At 50.3% G+C, this 18916-nt stretch overlaps 1 protein-coding gene and 1 non-coding gene across 2 annotated transcripts; one reads left to right on the plus strand and one right to left on the minus strand.

Annotated features, from left to right (window-relative positions):
- Window positions 1-908: 908 nt before the first annotated feature.
- PINK1 (PTEN induced kinase 1) lies at window positions 909-18900 on the plus strand. The gene is made up of 8 exons (XM_064363383.1): window positions 909-1295; window positions 5039-5326; window positions 7036-7136; window positions 12146-12328; window positions 13340-13503; window positions 16119-16246; window positions 16910-17146; window positions 18598-18900. The coding sequence occupies exons 1-8, from the start codon at window positions 909-911 to the stop codon at window positions 18853-18855; spliced, it is 1746 nt and encodes a 581-aa protein (XP_064219453.1). The 3' UTR covers window positions 18856-18900.
- On the minus strand, window positions 14599-14706 carry LOC135269533 (U6 spliceosomal RNA). Its single transcript, XR_010337796.1, has one exon. It is a non-coding gene; the product is annotated as a U6 spliceosomal RNA (small nuclear RNA).
- Window positions 18901-18916: the final 16 nt, after the last annotated feature.

Consider the following 18916-nt stretch of genomic DNA (forward strand, 5'->3'; position numbering starts at 1 on the left):
GGTCTTGGGGGTAATGGCAGGGGATTCGCCGTCTTGCCTCCCTGCCTCTGAAGCCAGAGACTATGGCTTCAGTTCATAAATCCCTTTCTCCTTAAATATGAAGCGAAAGTACATGCAGATAGGAGCTGTTGCTGAAGGAGGGATTATTTGTCTGAAGAGTTCTGTCCCCCAGGCTTACTTGGCTATGGGGTGGACCCCTGGCTAGAGGACAAGTGGACAACTGTGTGTGTGAGTGTGTGCGCATATGTTCTGTAGTTAGCAGCCATATGCCATTAAGAAATGGTGTGGCTTTGGGCAAGTTGCTTAGTATCTTGGGACCTCAGCTCACTCATTCACAAATTGTGTCCGTTGAGTGAGATTTCTCCTGGGGTCTTCAAAAGCCCAGGGACTGTGGACACAAACAGCAGCTTAAGGCCATTGAGAAGGACAAGCACTCACCAGTTAGGACAACGTGAACCTTAGCCTCAGCTCTGCTAGGTACCTGCACATGACCTCGAAAGCTGCCCCTTACTATACCTCGGTTTTCTCATCTATAAAAATGGTATTTTTATCTTGTTGGTGGGGCTGTTAAGTAAATTAAAAGACGTAAAGGGCCTAGCACGATGGTTGGCAATAAATATCAGTTTCTCTTTTCCACTTCTCCATTTCGCCCAGCACCAGTGATGTTCACATTTAGGACCTATCTGAAAAGGCCCTCCCAAAGCGCAAAGGGGAAAGTCACTGCTCGAGGAGCCGATGCGAGTATAGTGCCCTCGCGCGCCGAGTCGGGGAACTGTCGCGGGGGCCGGCCCTACCCACGAGCGCCCGCGCCTGCGCCTGCGCAGAGGCACTGCCCCAAGTTTGTTGTGACCGGCGGGCGGACGCCAGCGGTGGCGGTGGCGGCGGGGGCACCGGGCCGCGGCACCACCATGGCTGTGCGACAGGCCCTGGGCTGCGGCCTGCAGTTGGGTCGAGCGCTGCTGCTGCGCTTCACGGGCAAGCCGGGCCGGGCCTACGGCTGGGGGCGGCCGGGCCCGGCGGCGGGCTGGGTCCGCGGGGAGCGTCCGGGCTGGGCCGCGGGACCCGGCGCGGAGCCTCGCAGGGTCGGGCTCAGGCTCCCCAACCGCTTCCACTTCTTCCGTCAGTCTGTGGCCGGGCTGGCGGCCCGGCTGCAGCGGCAGTTCGTGGTGCGGGCCCGGGGCGGCGCGGGCCCTTGCGGCCGGGCAGTCTTTCTGGCCTTCGGGCTAGGGGTGGGCCTCATCGAGGAGAGGCAGGCGGAGAGCCGGCGGGCGGCCTCGGCCTGTCAGGAGATCCAGGTGAGCTGAGCCAGGTCCTAAAATCGGGCGGGGTACAGAGCTAAGCGCTGGGGGCGGGGCTCCGTGTGGAGGCGGGGCTCTGAGCCTGTCGTGGGCCGGGGCTTCGGCCGGAGCGGGGCGGGGCGAGGGTTATTAAAGCTCATATATTTATTTCGCCATTACTTATCGGCTGCTATAAAGCCAACACCTCCCATTTGTTTTATTTTTTTGTTTGTTTGTTTTTGAGATTGAGCCTTGCTCTGTCGCCCAGGCTAGAGTGCAGTGGCGCGATCTCGGCTCACTGCAACCTCCGCCTTCCAGGTTCAAGCAATTCTCTTGCCTCAGCCTCCCAAGTAGCTGGGATTGCAGGTGCCCGCCACCGCACCCGGCTAATTTTTGTGTTTTTAGTAGAGACAGGGTTTCACCATGTTGGCCAGGCTAGTCTGGAACTCCTGACCTCGTGATCCACCTGCCTCGGCCTCCCAAAGTGCTGGGATTACAGGCGTGAGCCACCGCGCCCTGCGTCCTCCCATTTGTTTTAATGTTTCCCTTCCTCAAATGGAGTAATGTGGCCGATTACAGCTCCAGTCGCAGCACAGCAAAAGGCTTTGTGTACATTTTCTAAAATTTACTGACAACTAAACCATAACATTCCAATCCCTTTGAGGTAGTTGTCGTCTCTAATTTTTGGAGGAGGAAAGTCCTCAGGTGAAGGGACTTGATCGAAGTCACATGGCTAATAAAAGGCAGTACCTTTAACCGCTGAGTCAGGCTGCCTCCACGGTTTAACCAAAGGATTAGTAGTGACAGAGCTGAAACTGCAGTAGGACGAGAAACATCAGACCTAACGTTTTAGTTACTTGTCTGTGTAGAGTTTTCCCTGCTGACTGGATACACAGGGGTTCTTACTTTTCTTTTCTTTTTTTTTTTTTTTTTTTTTTTTTTGCGACGAAGTCTTGCTCTATAACTCCAGCCAGGCTGGAGTGCAATGGCGCCATCTCAGCTCACCACAACCTCCTCCTCTGGTTTCAAGCAATTCTCCTGCCTCAGCCTCCCAAGTAGCTGGGATTACAGGTGTGCACTACCATGCCTGGCTAATTTTTGTATTATTAGTAGAGACGGGGTTTCACCATGTTGGCCAGGCTGGTCTTGGACTCCTGACCTCAAGTGATCCACCTGCCTCGGCCCAGATTACAGGCGTGAGCTACCATACCCAGCCTCTTAGGCTTTTTTAATGCTTAAAATAGCACAAGACTTCTGTTTCTGCCCAACCAAAGTCTGTATTAGTCAAGGTTCTCTAAACAGAACCAATAGGATGTGTCTGTTTAGAGAGGCAGATTTATTTTGAGGACATGGCTCCCTATGGAGACTGGCAAGTCTAAAAGCACAGAGTAGGCGGGCAGGCTGGAGAGCCAGGGAGGAGCCAGGGGTGCAGTTCAGGTCTGAAGCCTGGCAGCTACCAGAATTCCATCTTCTTCCAGGGAGGCCACTCTTTTTCCTGGGGGTGTAGAGCCACTCACTAAATTAGCACAGTACCTGCATTTTACAGGTTAGGACTGAGGTGGTGGAAGAGGGAGTGACTTGCCCAAGGACACAGTGATTGGGGTCAAGCACCGGCTCCTGGGTTTTCTGGTTGCCAGCCCAGTTCCTATTGCTCATCACCACTGTCTCATGTTTGAGCTCTGGCCAGTTTGGGGTGACAGGTGCTATCTGGCCTAGTCCCCAGCCCCTGACCTTGTCTTTTGCCACAGCTTAACTGGCAGAAGCTAAGGATGGGAAATTTGACTAATCCTGCTTAAAATTAAAGAGGCTTTTTTAACTGAGGAGATTGATTATCCTAAACTTAGAATTCACACACCCTCTTCGCACACTTCATCCTCCTATGCCTGCAGATGTTATTAGTTATCAATTAATTTCACATTAAAACACATTTTTTTCCACTGGCTGCTTTTACTGGAATTAGTTTCACATTTAAAAAATTCTGAAGCCAGGTATGGTGACTCATGCCTGTAATCCTACTGGCGCTTTGGGAGGCCAAGGTGAGAGAATCTCTCGAGCTCAGGAGCTGAAGACCAGCTGGGGCAACCTAGTGAGACCTTGTTCCTACAAAATGTTAAAAAATTAGCTGGGCATGGCGGCACATGCCTATAGCCCCAGCTACTTGGGAGGCCGAGGTGGGAGGATTGCTTGAGCCCAGGAGTTTGAGGCTGCAGTGAGCTATAGTTGCACCACTGTACTCCAGCCTGGGCAACTAGCAGGAGTGTGCTAGTAACAAGCTCTAAAAATTTGTATTATAAAAAATATATATAATGTGTGTATATTATACATAATGTGTATATATAATATGTATACTATATATAATATATAATATGGTATACATAATGTGTATGTATATATATACTACATATATATGTATACTAGATACAATATGTACACATTACGTATACCATATATATACACATACATTATGTATGCCATATTATATAGTATACATATTATACATATGTAATATACACACACACACATGTTGCTTCTGCTCCATGGAGTTTATAAACTAGTTGGCAAGGGAAGATGGACTTGCATTTTTTTTAAAAGTTCAAAGTTCTAGTGCAAGGTGAAATTACATACAGATACCAAGTGCTTTAGGAACCCTCTAGAAGGAAAGTCGCCATGGGCTGGGTCATCAGGGCTGGTTACAGAGGAAGAAGGAGCTTGAGTTGGGCTTGATGGCTGAGCAGGAATGAGCCAGACAGAGCAATACTATAGACACGGGCTGGAAGGATGGTGTGAGCAGCATTCAAAGAGAGGTGTCCAGAGGATGAGTGCAGGCAGTGTGCAGACCAGCCTGGCAGGCACTAGAACACAGATAATGTCCTGGGCAATCTGGTGAACAGCCGAGTGACACATGAAAGCAGTGCATTTTGATGTGGCTCAGAGCAGGGAAGGATGACACTGGCAGTGGGATGGTCTGGAGATGGTGCCTGGTAGGCCATGACCAAGGGGCGTTTGCAGAGCTGTGCCTGGCACCCACGGGTGACTAACCTTGGCAAGGAGAGCTCAGCAGATCAGACCATTTGAGAGGGAAAGTGGAGCCTGGGTGACTGGAGGAGTGACGTCACCACTGCCTGAAGCAGGAGAAGACCCAGATTTTTGTCACATGGCCTCTTTCCCAGTACAGCACCGCCCCCAGCACCTGCCCCTCCATCCATTTCTGTCTGAACTCTTGTACTCTTGATACCTTTCTGGACAGAGTAGCCCTATCGGCGCCCTGAGAGGCAGAGACAGGAAGACAGAACTGAATCCCTCTGCTCTGGGGATGTGCCTGATCTCACCCCCTTGTCTGCAAGGTCCTCTGAGATCCCTGTGGATCACACGCTCCTGCTAGCTGCCCAGGAGCCGTCAGCCAAGGTCTTTGCAGAGCGAGCTGTCTCCATAATCAGACACCTCCAGAACTCTGCTGGAGAGTGAAGGCAGCAAGGAGGCGTGCACCAGCTACAAAACTCAGGGTTCCTGACCTCTCAGATCATTGAGTGTTGTGATCACAGTGAAGCAGCAGAGTTTGAGGACAATCATTCTGAAGAATGAGAGAGAAGATGGCCTGGACCCAGGCTGAGCAGTGGACCCTGTTGGGTTGTGTTTTTCTGGTTTATTCATCTGGTTGATGCAGACCATGCCTCGCTGCACCCCTCTCTGCCTCCTCTTTTTCCCTTTCCTTGGGCCTTCCTAGGCTCCCTGGCTCACAGTGCCTTCTTTTTTCCTCACAGGCAATTTTTACCCAGAAAAGCAAGCTAGGGCCTGACCCGTTGGACACGAGACGCTGGCAGGGCTTTCGGCTGGAGGAGTATCTGATAGGGCAGTCCATTGGCAAGGGCTGCAGTGCCGCTGTGTATGAAGCCACCACGCCTACACTGTCCCAGAACTTGGAGGTGACCAAGAGCACCAGGCTGCTTCCAGGGAGAGGCCCAGGTACCAGTGCACCCAGAGAAGAGCAAGAGCGAGCTCCAGGGGCCCCTGCCTTCCCCTTGGCCATCAAGATGATGTGGAACATCTCGGTAAGCACCAGGCCTTTTGTCTGTAAAGGAGGCATTCTCAAAATGCCCATCTTAGTGGGCCTGGTGGGGATTTTTTCCAGGAAATAGATAGGAAAAGATAGATTCTCTACAGGAAAGGTGCCTGTATAGTCAGGCTGCCTCCCTCTGTTACACAGAATGTATCAAATTGTATTCTGCCCACAGATCACCCAGGGATCAAGTTCAAAGGTAGATTCTGGCCAGGCATGGTGGATCATGCCTGTAATCCCAGCACTTTGGGAGGCCGATTGCTTGAGCTCAGGAGTTCAAGACCAGCCTGGGCAACATGATAAAACCACCATCTCTATGAAAATTAGAAAACTTAGCCAGGTGTGATGGCTTGCACCTGTAGTCTTAGCTACTTGGGTGGCTGAAGTGGGAGGATCACTTGAGCCCAGGAGGCAGAGGCTGCAGTAAGCCGAGATTGTGGCACTGCACTCCAGCCTGGGTAACAGAGTGAGGCCCTGTCTCAAAAAAAACTCCAAAGGTAGATTCTGATTCAGCAGGTCAGGGGTGGGGCCTGAGATTCTGCCTTCCCAACAAGCTCCCAGGTGATACCAATGCCACTGCTCCGTCAGCCACACTTTGAGTACCAGGTGCCTACACCATTGGTTTCCACCCTGACTGGTTAGTTCGCCATCCCCTCCTTCCTGTGACCTGCCTCACTGGAGAGGGGAACTGGATCTCTTTCCTCTAAGTTCACCCTTCAAGCCCACCTCCAGCTCAGAGGCTTGCCTGTCAACTCCTTGCTGTCCACTCTTGGAGGGACTCAAGGCTTTGGGAAATTGGATATTTTTCCCCCATGAAAACACTTTCTGTCCACTTAAAGTAATTTATTTACCTTGCCATTGCTAGGTGGGTTTAGAAAATGTGTCAAGACCCGATGCTCTGTCTCCTGCCCATCCTTGGGCCCATGCATTCAAGGCTGAGGTGGGAAGTGGCCACAGCAGTTCATGCTGAACACTAGAGAATGCAGTTTCTTGTTCTGATTTGGGGAATGAAGCAGTCGCACTCCAAGCTGGGTTAATGGCTAACAAGTAGCCAAATCCTTTGCCTGTGAAGCATCCAGTCTTAGCATCAAAACATGCACTGGTTGGGGCATAACAGCTGTTGCATTCACAGAAGCTACAAGATTGCTGATTCTTACAGGATCTTCTTGATACAGGCTTCATACATCCTGGGAGCACTTCCTAATACAATGAGGATAGTAAGGTGCTTTCCGCACTCTTCGGTTTTCGTCTGTTTGTTTTGGGGGGCGGAGGAAGGCTGTTCATGATTCAGTACAAGTTCACCCAGGGTGGAGCATGCCAGGCTCTGGCCTGGCTGCTGAAGAGAGCCTGCAGAATGAGTTAGTGATCCAGTGGCCAATTTTGAGCTGGTAGGAACCAGAGGCACTGATGGCAGGAAACAGCACCCCATACCCTGATCACCTTGACATCTCCTCCAGCCCTGGCACCCAGCCTGCAAGAGTTTGAGGAGTGTGAAGTATCTTCTGAGTTGGCATGGATGGCACCTCTGTCTCCCAGGAGTAACTAGTCTCAGCCTGCCCCTGGGGAAAGGTCATCTTATCTCGAAGGTTAGAGCCAATTCTAGGCAGTAGCTGCCCTGCTCCAGGTTACAGGCAGGGCTTACAAGGAGCGTGCCGTTCTGCTCTGGCCTGTGTAACCCTGGGTTCCTGGTGGGTGTTCCAGGCAGGTTCCTCCAGTGAAGCCATCTTGAACACAATGAGCCAGGAGCTGGTCCCAGCGAGCCGAGTGGCCTTGGCCGGGGAGTATGGAGCAGTTGCTTACAGGTAAGTGCCTTCTGCCTGCCAGACTGACTGGGACTTCTTTGAGAGCAACTTCATCCATCACTTGTGTCCGCAGCACTTGGTACAGTGTCTGACATGACAGTAGATATTAAAGGCTTAATGTTGATGATGGATTTTCAGTTAGTGGATAATTTCACTTGGGAAAGATTGCAGGTAATCTGACCCCAAATGATGATGCACATGTGTAATTCACATTGGAGCAGGGGAGAGAAGTCCAACCAAAAATGCCCAATTCACAACGTTACGTGATTGATCAGGGTTCTCTGATTCCTCCTAAGAAATACACGAGCAAAGCGCCACCTATCGGAATAAACTGAACTCTGTCCCCACAGGAGGAACACTCATTTCACTAATAGTTATGTGCGCTGATGGTGCTAAGAGATTTTAAAAAAACAAAAAGTGACAACCGGGCATGGGGGCTCATGCCTGTGATCCCAGCACTTTGGGAGACTGAGACAGGCAGATCACCTGAGGTCAGGAGTTACAGACCAGCCTGACCAACATGGAGAAACCCCATCTCTACTAAAAATACAGAATTAGCCAGGCGTGGTGGCTCATGCCTGTAATCCCAGCTACTCAGGAGGCTGAAGCAGGAGAATCACTTGAACCTGGGAGGCAGAGGTTGCGGTGAGCCAAGATTGCACCACTACACTCCAGCCTGTGCAACAAGAGCAAAACTCCATCTCAAAGAAAAAAAACTGGTCTGTTGGCCCAGAGTTCTAACTGTGGCAGCAAAAGGCCCAGGGTTTAAGTGTTAGAATAGAGTATGCTCAGGGGCTGAGGGAGCCCAGGGGAGGTGTGTGCTGCAGAGGAGGGGGTACTTAGAAAGGCTTCTCAAAGGGATAGTTTGTGCTGCCTTGTGAAGGATGAATCGGCATTGCCTAGGCAGAGTAGGGAAGAGGCATTCCCAGCAGAGGGAAGAGCAAGTGAACAGCAGCTGCACTTCCAGGTCAGAAAAGCCTGTGTCCACAGGTGGTGAGGACTGATGTGCAGACTATGACAGAGGAGGTACTGTGCCCAGCTTAATATTTACAGCCTGGCTCCTGTAATCCCAGCACTTTGGGAGGCCGAGGCAGGCAAATCACTTGAGCCCAGGAGTTCAAGAGCAGCCTGGGCAATGTGATGAAACCCCACCTCTACAAAAAATATAAAAAATTTTAGCCGGCCATGGTGGCACGTGTCTGTGGTCCCAGCTACTCAGGAGGCTGAGGTGGGAGGATTGTTTGAGCCCAGGGAATTTGAGGCTGCAGTGAGCCAAGATCACGCCACTGCACTCCAGCCTGGGTGACAGAGTGAGACCCTGTCTCGGAAATATATGTATATATATTTGTAGCCTACCAAGAAGAGGTGAGTCTGCTGCATTTTTGGTGATTTACTGGAGGGCTGGTTTAGAGATCTTCATTCTGTCAGAAGCAAGAAGGCAGAAGTAGGAGCTTAAGGGAATGGATGTAGAAAACCCCTTCCATGGTTTGGACTCCAGTGTGGCTGGGAGTCCCTGCAGGCTGGTGGAGGCCACTGCTCAGGTGGCTTCCTCTTCTCCTGAAGCCTTTGTGGAGAAAGTGGACACCTGAATGTCACCTGCTTTGGGGCTGACGTGGTCCTCAACGCCTCCTTTTGAGGTGCGAGTGGCAGCCGGCTGACGTGGTGCTGTCCTGCGCTGGGAGGACCTTGATGTCTGCTGCATAGACCTCCCATCTGACATAGTCCCTGGCCCTCTCCAAGGACTCTGTTCCTTTAGTAGTTCTCGCTATCCAGCCTCAAATCACGGTTCGATTTTGTTCCAGTTGTACTGTAAATGCTCTTTGTTTACTGCCTACCCCCAGGGCTCAGTAAATACCTGTTGAATGACCGGATGGATGTGGCAGCAGGTACATGACCTTAACTGCTGGTGCACCTCGGGAGAAGCTTCCCCTAGAGCACCCTGGGTTCATTTCCTCCTAGCCTCTGCTGGCCTGGGGTCCAGAGACTCAGGCACTTTGCGACCTGCTCCTCTCACTGCATTTCGCATCTTATGTCTCACCCTTCCCATCAGCACCCTACATTCCACCATACTGGCTTCATAGCGCCTTCCCCAAACATGCCAGGCTCCTCTGTGACCATCTCCTGGGCGTACAGCTGGCTACACCTGGGCTGCCCTCCTCCCACATTTCAGGTCTCAGTTCAGACACCTCCTGTCTGTCATGTGTCTCCCCAGCACAGCATACTCCCTGCCCCTGAGCTCCCATGACACCTGCTGGGGCCCCGACAGCCTGGGGCTGTGATCATGACTTGGCCAGGAGCCGGAGAGTGGAAACGATACCCTGGCTCCTTTGATTGCATAGAACAGGGGCCACTCAGGTTGACCCAAGAGCAGGAGCAGTGCAAGGGCACACGTGGACTGCAGCCATGCAGCCTGGGGACCACACAGCCTGGGGACCACGCAGCGCTGGGAGAGCCTGGCTCTGCCCCATTCACTTCCCTCTACCATTGTTACAGAACAAAGGGGGCTCTAGCCTGAGGTGCTATAAGCAATGACACTGGATTTTTGAGAAAAGTCAGGCTTTCTATTGCAAGTCAACTCACATGGAGACAGGAGTCGAATTCAACACTGTCTCCCTGTGCTCAATTTTAGGCAGTAATTTTATTAGAAAAGGTTTAAGGGGTGGATTCTAAAATTAGCAGGTGATTGGTGGAAGGAAAGCAGTCTGGACAGTCATTGGACATGTGCAGTTATCTCTTCATGCCACCTCATGGGTCCCCTGTGCAGATTTGGGAGGAGTGAGTATGAAACGGGCAGCGGCAGTTCAGGCCGTGACATCAGCAAACTTGTTCTGTGCAAGCTGCAGTTGGCCTTTTTGCTTCCGACCGATTTCAGCCAGTTCTTTTATCTCACAAGCAGAGGGAGTTCAGCCTTTCAGAAAGTGGTTTCTGCAAACTCAAATTTTCTTTTCTTTTTTTCTGAGACAGGGTCTCACTCTGTTGCCCAGGCTGGAGTGCAGTGGCATGATCTTGGCTCACTGCAGCCTCAAACTCCCTGGGCTCAAGTGATCCTCCCTCCTCAGCCTCCTGAGTAGCTGGGTCTGCAGGCACATGCCACCATGCCCAGCTAATTTTTGATTTTGTTTGTTTTTGAAACGGATTTTTCACATGTCGCCCAGGCTGGAGTGTGATCTCAGCTCACTGCAACCTCTGCCTCCCAGGTTCAAGCAATTCCTGCCTCAGCCTCCTGAGTAGCTGAGATTGCAGGCATGTGCCACCACGCCTAGCTAATTTTTTTGTATTATTAGTAGAGATGGGGTTTCACCATGTTGGCCAGGCTGGTCTTGAACTCCTGACCTCAGGTGATCCACCCACCTTGGCCTCCCAGAGTACTGGGATTATAGGCATGAGCCACAGAGCCCAGCCTAGTTTTTATATTTTTTGTAGAGACAGGTTTTCTCTGTGTTGCCCAGGCTGGCCTCGAACTCCTGGGCTCAAGTGATCACCTGCCTCAGCCTCTCAAAGTGCTGAGATTACAGGAATGAGCCACAAGAATTTCCGTTAGTTACTGATTTCTTGAACTCATGGGAACACAGTTCCACCGTCTGCATCCTGTTTCTTCCTCGCGTCTCCTGTTCCTGCATCCCTTTGGCCTGCTCACCTCTGGCTCCTCATGGCCCCAGTGAAGTCTCATGGCTTCCTCTCCACTGCAGACTGGCAGATTTCTTCACTCACACTCTCAAATAGAGAATCTACCTTCTCCCCTTCCCTTTGTCCAGCCATCTGGGTCTCGAGTGTCACTGTAGGCTCACTGCCCTTGGGGCAGGTGACCCCTTGGCCCAGGCAGCTTTGGCTGAAGGGCAGGGCTGGCACACAGCTGGCAGAGCCACCCCATCCAAAATCCAGCCACTGTGCCTCAGCAGGGCTGTGTGTGTTAGGGGAGGGGGCTTCCCAGAGGAGGAGGAGCGGGCAGGGTAGGCAGGTGACACCACCACTACCAACTGCATCTGGATCTACTCACTCATTCAACAAAACCCATATTCCATGCCAACTATACTAGACTTGGAATTAAAATTCAGGCATGGTCTTGCTCTTAGGGAGCTCACATGATTACTTACTGATGAATGTCTCCCTCCCCTCTTAGATTGCAAATCCGTGAGAACAGGGACTCTGTCTTGTTCTGTGCCATAGTTCCACAGCATACCAGCATGACATCTGGTACTTAGCGTGAAAACAATACATTCTGGTTAAATGAATAATAGTACAGCTGTTATCAGCTGAGAGCTTCCTCTGTGCTAGACAGGATTTTAGGTGCCTTCCACACATTGACAACCTTATGCAGCGTGTTAACACCTCGTTCCCCTTGCATCGTGGAGATTGAGCCCAGAGAAGATAAGGACAGAGGAGATACGTTCCAAGACAGACCCCAGTGGATGCCTGAAGCCACAGATAGTAACAAAGCTTATATATACTGAGTGTTTTTTCCTATATATACATACCTATGGTAAAGTTTAATTTATAAATCAGGTACAATAAAAAGGTGATAACTAATAAAATAGGACATACTATAATAAAAGTTATGTGAATGTGGTCGGTCTCTCTCTCCTCTCTCTAAATATCTTCTTGTACTGTACTCACCTATTCTCAGACTGCAGGTAACTGAAATTGCAGAAAGCAAAACTGTGGATAAGATTGGGGCTACTGTAACTCAGCCAAGCACTTACAGTGGCAGGCCTGGAATTCAGACCCAGGCAGTCTGATTCCAGGGTTTCTGTTTCTCCACCTGTGTTCTACCACATGGGATGGATAGGAGGGATGGGTGGACAGATGGATTGAAGGATGGGTAGGGGAGTCATCAGATGTGTTCCCCAACACCATGTACAGTACCTGGCACATAGCAAATCTATGCTAAACATTTGATAGTAAGTGAATAATGAATGTCAGTGCCAATGGTGGTGTGGCCTTAGGTTATTGTCTTTCCAGGTGTTATATCTGATGCTGGCCTTATATGTTTGTCTCACTTGACTGAATAGAAAATCCAAGAGAGGTCCCAAGCAACTAGCCCCTCACCCTAACATCATCCGGGTTCTCCGCGCCTTCACCTCTTCTGTGCCGCTGCTGCCAGGGGCCCTAGTCGACTACCCTGATGTGCTGCCCCCACGTCTCCACCCTGAAGGCCTGGGCCATGGCCGGACGCTGTTCCTCGTCATGAAGAAGTAAGTGGCAGCTGTGCGGCAGGGCCCTGGAGCTGCTAAATCTCCTGGGGGAGCTGGTCCCTGCCCTCCAAATGCACCTTGAGCAGGGGGTTTCAGAGAAGAGGGTCATCACCCTTCAGGAGAATAAAGCCATGCAGAGAGAGCATATCTAACCTGGAGAGCATTTTCCCTTTGGGACGATTTTTCATGAAAACAAAATCTCATCTTTATCCAGAACATACTTAACACCTAGTCCTTTTGGTCCATTCAACTGTTACCCTTTTCTGTGGCTGACCTTATCTGTTTTTAACATAAAAACAGTTCTGGGCCGGGCGCGGTGGCTCAAGCCTGTAATCCCAGCACTTTGGGAGGCCGAGGCGGGTGGATCACGAGGTCAAGAGATCGAGACCATCCTGGTCAACATGGTGAAACCCCGTCTCTACTAATACAAAAAATTAGCTGGGCACGGTGGCGCGTGCCTGTAATCCCAGCTACTCAGGAGGCTGAGGCAGGAGAATTGCCTGAACCCAGGAGGCGGAGATTGCGGTGAGCCGAGATCGCGCCATTGCGCTCCAGCCTGGGTATCAAGAGCGAAACTCCGTCTCAAAAAAAAAAAAAAAAAAAAAAAAAAAAAAAAAAAAAAAAAAAAAAAAAAAAAAAAACAGTTCTGGCTGGATGCAGTGGCTCATGCCTGTAATCCCAGCACTTTGGGAGGCCGAGGTGGGTGGATCACCTGAGGTCAGGAGTTCAAGACCAGCCTGGCCAACATGATGAAACCCCATCTCTACTAAAAATACAAAAATTATGTGGGTGTGGTGGTACATGGCTCTAATCCCAGCTACTTGGGAGACTGAGGCAGGAGAATTGCTTGAACCTGGGAGGTGGAGATTGCAGTGAGCCAAGATTGCACCACTGCTCTCCAGCCTGGGTGACAGAGTGAGACTCCATCTCAGAAAAAAAAAAAAAAAAAAAAAAAAGCTATTAGGAGTTGTCGGCGTTTGGTAGCCAGCGGCCCTGTACCCTCTCCACCAGCTATCCCTGTACCCTGCGCCAGTACCTTCGCATGAACACACCCAGCCCCCGCCTCGCCACCATGATGCTGCTGCAGCTACTGGAAGGCGTGGACCATCTGGTTCAACAGGGCATCGCGCACAGAGACTTGAAATCTGACAACATCCTCGTGGAGCTGGACCTAGGTAGGAACCTGCTGCACCATTAGCGCTCTCCAGGGGTACTAGAGGGTAGGTCGGGAGCATTTAGGACCAACTCTTCAGGTCCTCTCTGGTTTTGTGTTCTAAGTCGTGTCTTCATTTAGCTCTGTACGTGAGAGGTGAGCAATCTCTCCCTCAGAATGGGGGTTTTTGTTCTCTCTTTGCAGAGAGACAGCAGTTCCCAAGTTCCTTTCTGTTGCCCACTTACAGAACAAGAACTTCAGTGCTGCAAGTTTTCATAGTTAAATAAAGAGGGCAGGCACAGTGGCTCACACCTTTAATCCCAATAATTTGGGAGGCTGAGGTGGAAGGACTGCTTGAGACCAGGAGTTTGAGACCAGCCTGGGAAACATAGTGAGATCCCTTCTCTACAAAAAAAAATAATAATTTAATTAGCCAAAAAAAAAAGTTAGCCAGGCATGGTGGCATGCACCTGTAGCACCAGCTACTTGGAAGGCTGAGGTAGGAGGATCACTTGCGCCTAGGACTTCAGAGTCTGCAGTGAGCTATGAATGTGCCACTGTACTCCAGCCTGGGCAGCAGAGTAACACCCTGTCTCAAAAAAAATAATAAAAAATAATAAAGTAAAAGAGAAGTAGACTTTAGCTTATTATAAAAAATAATTTTTGGCCAGGTGCAGTTGCTCACACCTGTAATCCCAGCACTTTGGGAGGGCGAAGCGGGCGGATCACGGGGTCAAGAGATCAGGACCATCCTGGCCAACATGGTGAAACCCTGTCTCTACTAAAAATACAAAACTTAGCTGGGCATGGTGGCACGTGCCTGTAGTCCCAGCTACTCAGGAGGCTGCGGCAGGAGAATCACTTGAATCCAGGAGGCAGAGGTTGCGGTGAGCTGAGATTGTGCGACGGCACTGTAGCCTGACAACAGAGCGAGACTCTGTCTCAAAAATATTAATAAATTTTCAAACAGTGAAAGCTGTCCAAATGTAAACCCAGTTGCCTCTGGAAATGAGTTGCCCACCACTGGAAGCATTCAAGTAGAAGCTGAATGGCCACTTGCCTAGGAAACCTGTAAAGGAGGTTCATACATCTGATAAATTTTTGAACTAGAAGATTTAAATTTTTACTACATTCCTTTTTTCAAACAAATTTTAAAGATTCAGGGGCCATGCTAATCTTCTCTGTATCTTTCCAATTTTAGTATATGTGCTGCCGAAGCGAGCACTGAACTAGAAGATTTAAAATAATTAAATGATTAGATGAACTGGCTTTTATTTAATTTCATTTATTTATTTATTGAGACAGAGTCTTTGTCACCCAGGCTGGAGAGCAGTGAGCTCACTGCAACCTCCGCCTCCCAGGTTCAAGCAATTCTTGTGCCTTAGCCTCCCAAGTAGCTGGGATTACAGGCATGTGCCACCACACCCAGCTAACTTTTGTATTTTTAGTACAGATGGGGTTTCACCACTGGCCAGGCTGGTCTCAAACACCTGGCCTCAAGTGATTTACCCCCCTCAGTCTCCAAAGTGTTGGGATTACAGGCGTGAGCCACTGTGCTCGGCTGGGAACTGGCTTTTTAAAGGAACTTTGTATGGACTGTTTTACAAATAACTAAATAACTGATTCTTTTTTTTTTTTTAATTTATTGAGACATAGTTTCGCTCTTGTTGCCCAGGCTGGCAATGGCACAGTCTTGGCTCACCACAACCTCCGCCTCCCAGGTTCAAGAGATTCTCCTGCCTCAGCCTCCCGAGTAGCTGGGATTACAGGCATGTACCACCAGCCCCGGCTAATTTTGTATTTTTAGTAGAGATGGGGTTTCTCCATGTTGGTCAGGCTGGTCTCAAACTCCTGATCTCCAGTGATCCAACCACCGTGGCCTCCCAAAGTGCTGGAATTACAAGTGTGAGCCACCATGCCTGGCCTTTTTTTTTTTTTTTTTTTTTTTTTGAGATGGAGTCTCACTCTTGCCCAAGCTGGAGGGCAGTGGTGCCATCTCAGCTTACTATAACCTCCACCTCCCAGGTGTAAGTGATTCTCCTGTCTCAGCCTCCCGAGTAGCTGGGATTACAGGCACACACCAACATGGCTAGCTAGTTTTTTTATAGTAGAGATGGAGTTTCACCATGTTGACCAGGCTGGTCTTGAACTCCTGACCTCAGGTGATCCACTGCCTCAGCCTACCAAAGTGCTGAGATTACAGGTGTGAGCCACCACACCCAGCAATAACTGATTCTTAATGCACCTGGTTCTTAGGTTTGGATTTGGGGTTTCAAATTCAAATCAAAGACTCTTGGGATATAAGGGCCTTTGGAGATCATTTGAGCCAAGCTCTAGCTCCTTTGGTCTTGGGGACAGCTCCAGTTACTAGAACATGATTTCAATTGAGCCATGCTCTTACACAGTCCTTTGCCTGGGGATTTTGCAGCCCATGCTTCCTGGAGGCATTTCCATGATCACACAGCAGACCTTTCTGATTTGCTCTCAGGCCTTGCTAGCCTGCGCTCTGAGGCCAACACTGAGCTGTTAGCCCATCAGCCATGTCTTGCTGGTGGCTTTAGTAGGGACATACTAGGGCCTCTCAGAGGGAAGGAGGGGAGGAGAATTGGTCACTTAGCTCTGCTTGCTCCTTCCCAGATGGCTGCCCCTGGCTGGTGATCACAGATTTTGGCTGCTGCCTGGCTGATGAGAACATTGGCCTGCGTTTGCCCTTCAGCAGCTGGTATGTGGATCGGGGCGGAAACGGCTGCCTGATGGCCCCGGAGGTGAGTCCCGAACATGTCATGTGCCATTGGCAGCCCTTCACCCATGCTTCCACTGAGTACAGAATGAGACTTGATGCCTTATGATCACCCAGCACCTGCATCTTTTCTGACCCATAATTTGGTACAAGTTCCTTCCCTGCCACTTTGCTTTCCTTCAGCCTTCCTTCATATTCCAGGCAAAGCAAGTCCTGTCACATAAACCAGGCAGTCTAAGTAGACCCTTCTGGGTCTGAGCCGCAGCTCACTCAAGCTCCGGGTTCCTTGGGACAGAGTTCAGATTAGCCCATGAATCAGGTGACGTGCAGGACATGAAAAGGTTAGACACGTGGCCAGGTGTGGTGGCTCATGCCTGTAATCCCAGCACTTTGGGAGGCTGAGGCGGGCAGATCACAAGGTCAGGAGTTTGAGGCCAGCGTGGCCAACATGGTGAAACCCTGATTATTAAAAATACAAAAGTGGGTGTGGTTGCACACGCCTGTAATCCCAGCTACTCAGGAGGCTGAGGTAGGAGAATGGTTTGAACCCAGGAGGCAGAGGCTGCAGTGAGCCGAGATTGCGCCATTGCACTCTAGCCTGAGCAACATAGCAAGACTCCTCAAGAACAACAACAGAAAAGGTTAGACACGCAACCAGCATGACGTCTCACCCATTGCTTCTGAGCAGGTGTCCACAGCCCGTCCTGGCCCCAGGGCAGTGATTGACTACAGCAAGGCTGATGCCTGGGCAGTGGGAGCCATTGCCTATGAAATCTTCGGGTTTGTCAATCCCTTCTACGGCCAGGGTAAGGCCCACCTTGAAAGCCGCAGCTACCAAGAGGCTCAGCTACCTGCACTGCCCGAGCTGGTGCCTCCAGACACTAGACAACTGGTGAGGGCACTGCTCCAGCGAGAGGCCAGCAAGGTGAGATTGTCCCCGGCTTCAAGAGGACAGTGTGGGTGGAAACCTCAGTTCTTGTTCCAAAGTGAAGATTAGGTTTGGGCCAGCACCATGGTGACAGAGCCTCTGTGTTAGGAAGGTGGAAGGTAAAGCCTAGTTATAGGAGAATAAAAAACAGATTTTAATGTAGATAGAAGTAGGAGTGCTAGCCACCACATCATAGAGTCCTGTTCAACTCCTGTGGCTTTTTCAGTTGCTTAAAAAGTTGTTCAGAGGCCAGGTATGGTGGCCTATAATCCCAGCACTTTGGGAGGCCGAGGTGGGCAAATCACTTGAGACCAAGAGTTCCAGACTAGCCTGGCCAATGTGGTAAAACCCCGTCTCTACTAAAAATACAAAAATTAGCCAGGTGTTATGGCGCACGCCTATAATCCCAGCTACTTGGGAGGCTGAGGCAGGAGAATCTCTTGAACCTGGGAAGCAGAGGTTGCAGTGAACCAGGATCACACCACTGCACTCCTGGGTGACAGAGCAAGACTCCGTCTCAAAAAAAGGATGTATTTTTGAGAAATTTTGTTTTTTGTTTTTTGTTTTTTTTGAGATGGAGTCTTGCTCTGTCATCCAGGCTGGAGTGCAATGGCACAATCTTGGCTCACTGCAGCCTCCACCTCCTGGGTTCAAGCAATTCTCCTGCCTCAGCCTCCCAAGTAGCTGGGGTTACAGGTGCCCACGACCATGCCCGGCTAATTTTTGTATTTTTTTAGTAGAGACGGGGTTTCACCATGATGGCCAGGCTGGTCTCAAACTCCTAACCTCAGGCGATCCACCCGCCTGGGCCTCCCCAAGTGCTGGGATTACAGGCGTGAGCCACCGCACCCAGCCAAGAAATGTTTAATGGAGATGTAGTTCATGGAAACAGCTGAGAACTGATCAGAGAGATGAGAAACATCTTCCGAGAGCAGATGTGGACATTGTGAAATTAATATAAAGGAATGCAAAGGCAGACCTATCTGAAGCCATAATTGGAGTGGCAGCTGGCTCAGGGCTAGGCTTAGTGCAAAGAGCTAAGCCATACCTGCATCCCAGCACTGTTCTGCCACTCCGTTAACCACTCCCTGTACGTGGCCTGCTTATCTCGGTCACAGTAGGTGCGCAGGGAAGGTTAGAAACTGCAACCAGTTATGAAATGATGAGAGACAACTTAAAGGGACCAGACAGCACAAGAGGCACTGGGCTTTCCACTGGGAGGAAAGGCTATTCCAACAAGCATGCTGTCCCATGCAAAGGTGGAAAAGCTTGGAGCATGGGTAGCGGGCAGCAGTATTTGTCACCTGAGTAAAGGACATCAGTAGGAGATAGGGTAGAGGAAGAATTGGATTGGGGCCAGAGAAAGGAAGACCCTCGCTAACAAAGCAGGCTTTGGGTTGAGACCGTGTTAACAGATGTTGTAGCTTCAGCTTCTCTTCCTGTTGCAGAGACCATCTGCCCGAGTAGCCGCAAATGTGCTTCATCTAAGCCTCTGGGGTGAACGTATTCTACCCCTGAAGAATCTGAAGTTAGACAAGATGGTTGGCTGGCTCCTCCAACAATCGGCCGCCACTTTGTTGGCCAACAGGCTCACAGCGAAGTGTTGCGTGGAAACAAAAATGAAGATGCTCTTTCTGGCTAACCTGGAGTGTGAAGCACTCTGCCAGGCAGCCCTCCTCCTCTGCTCGTGGAGGGCAGCCCTGTGATGTCCCTGCATGGAGCTGGTGAATTACTAAAAGAAGAACTTGGTAGCCTCTGTGTCGTGAT

Source organism: Aotus nancymaae, unplaced genomic scaffold (genome assembly GCF_030222135.1).
Source record: "Aotus nancymaae isolate 86718 unplaced genomic scaffold, 86718_ANA_hifiasm-v0.15.2.pri h1tg000053l, whole genome shotgun sequence".
NCBI lineage: Eukaryota > Metazoa > Chordata > Mammalia > Primates > Aotidae > Aotus > Aotus nancymaae.

What these genes read in the sequence shown, in the direction of transcription:
- PINK1 (XM_064363383.1), top strand. Translation starts at nt 909, where the DNA reads ATGGCTGTGCGACAGGCCCTGGGCTGCGGCCTGCAGTTGGGTCGAGCG. An exon ending in AGATGATGTGGAACATCTCG is followed by an intron (nt 5,327 to 7,035) that starts GTAAGCACCAGG and finishes TGGGTGTTCCAG; the next exon opens with GCAGGTTCCTCCAGTGAAGC. An exon ending in GCTGCCTGATGGCCCCGGAG is followed by an intron (nt 16,247 to 16,909) that starts GTGAGTCCCGAA and finishes GCTTCTGAGCAG; the next exon opens with GTGTCCACAGCCCGTCCTGG.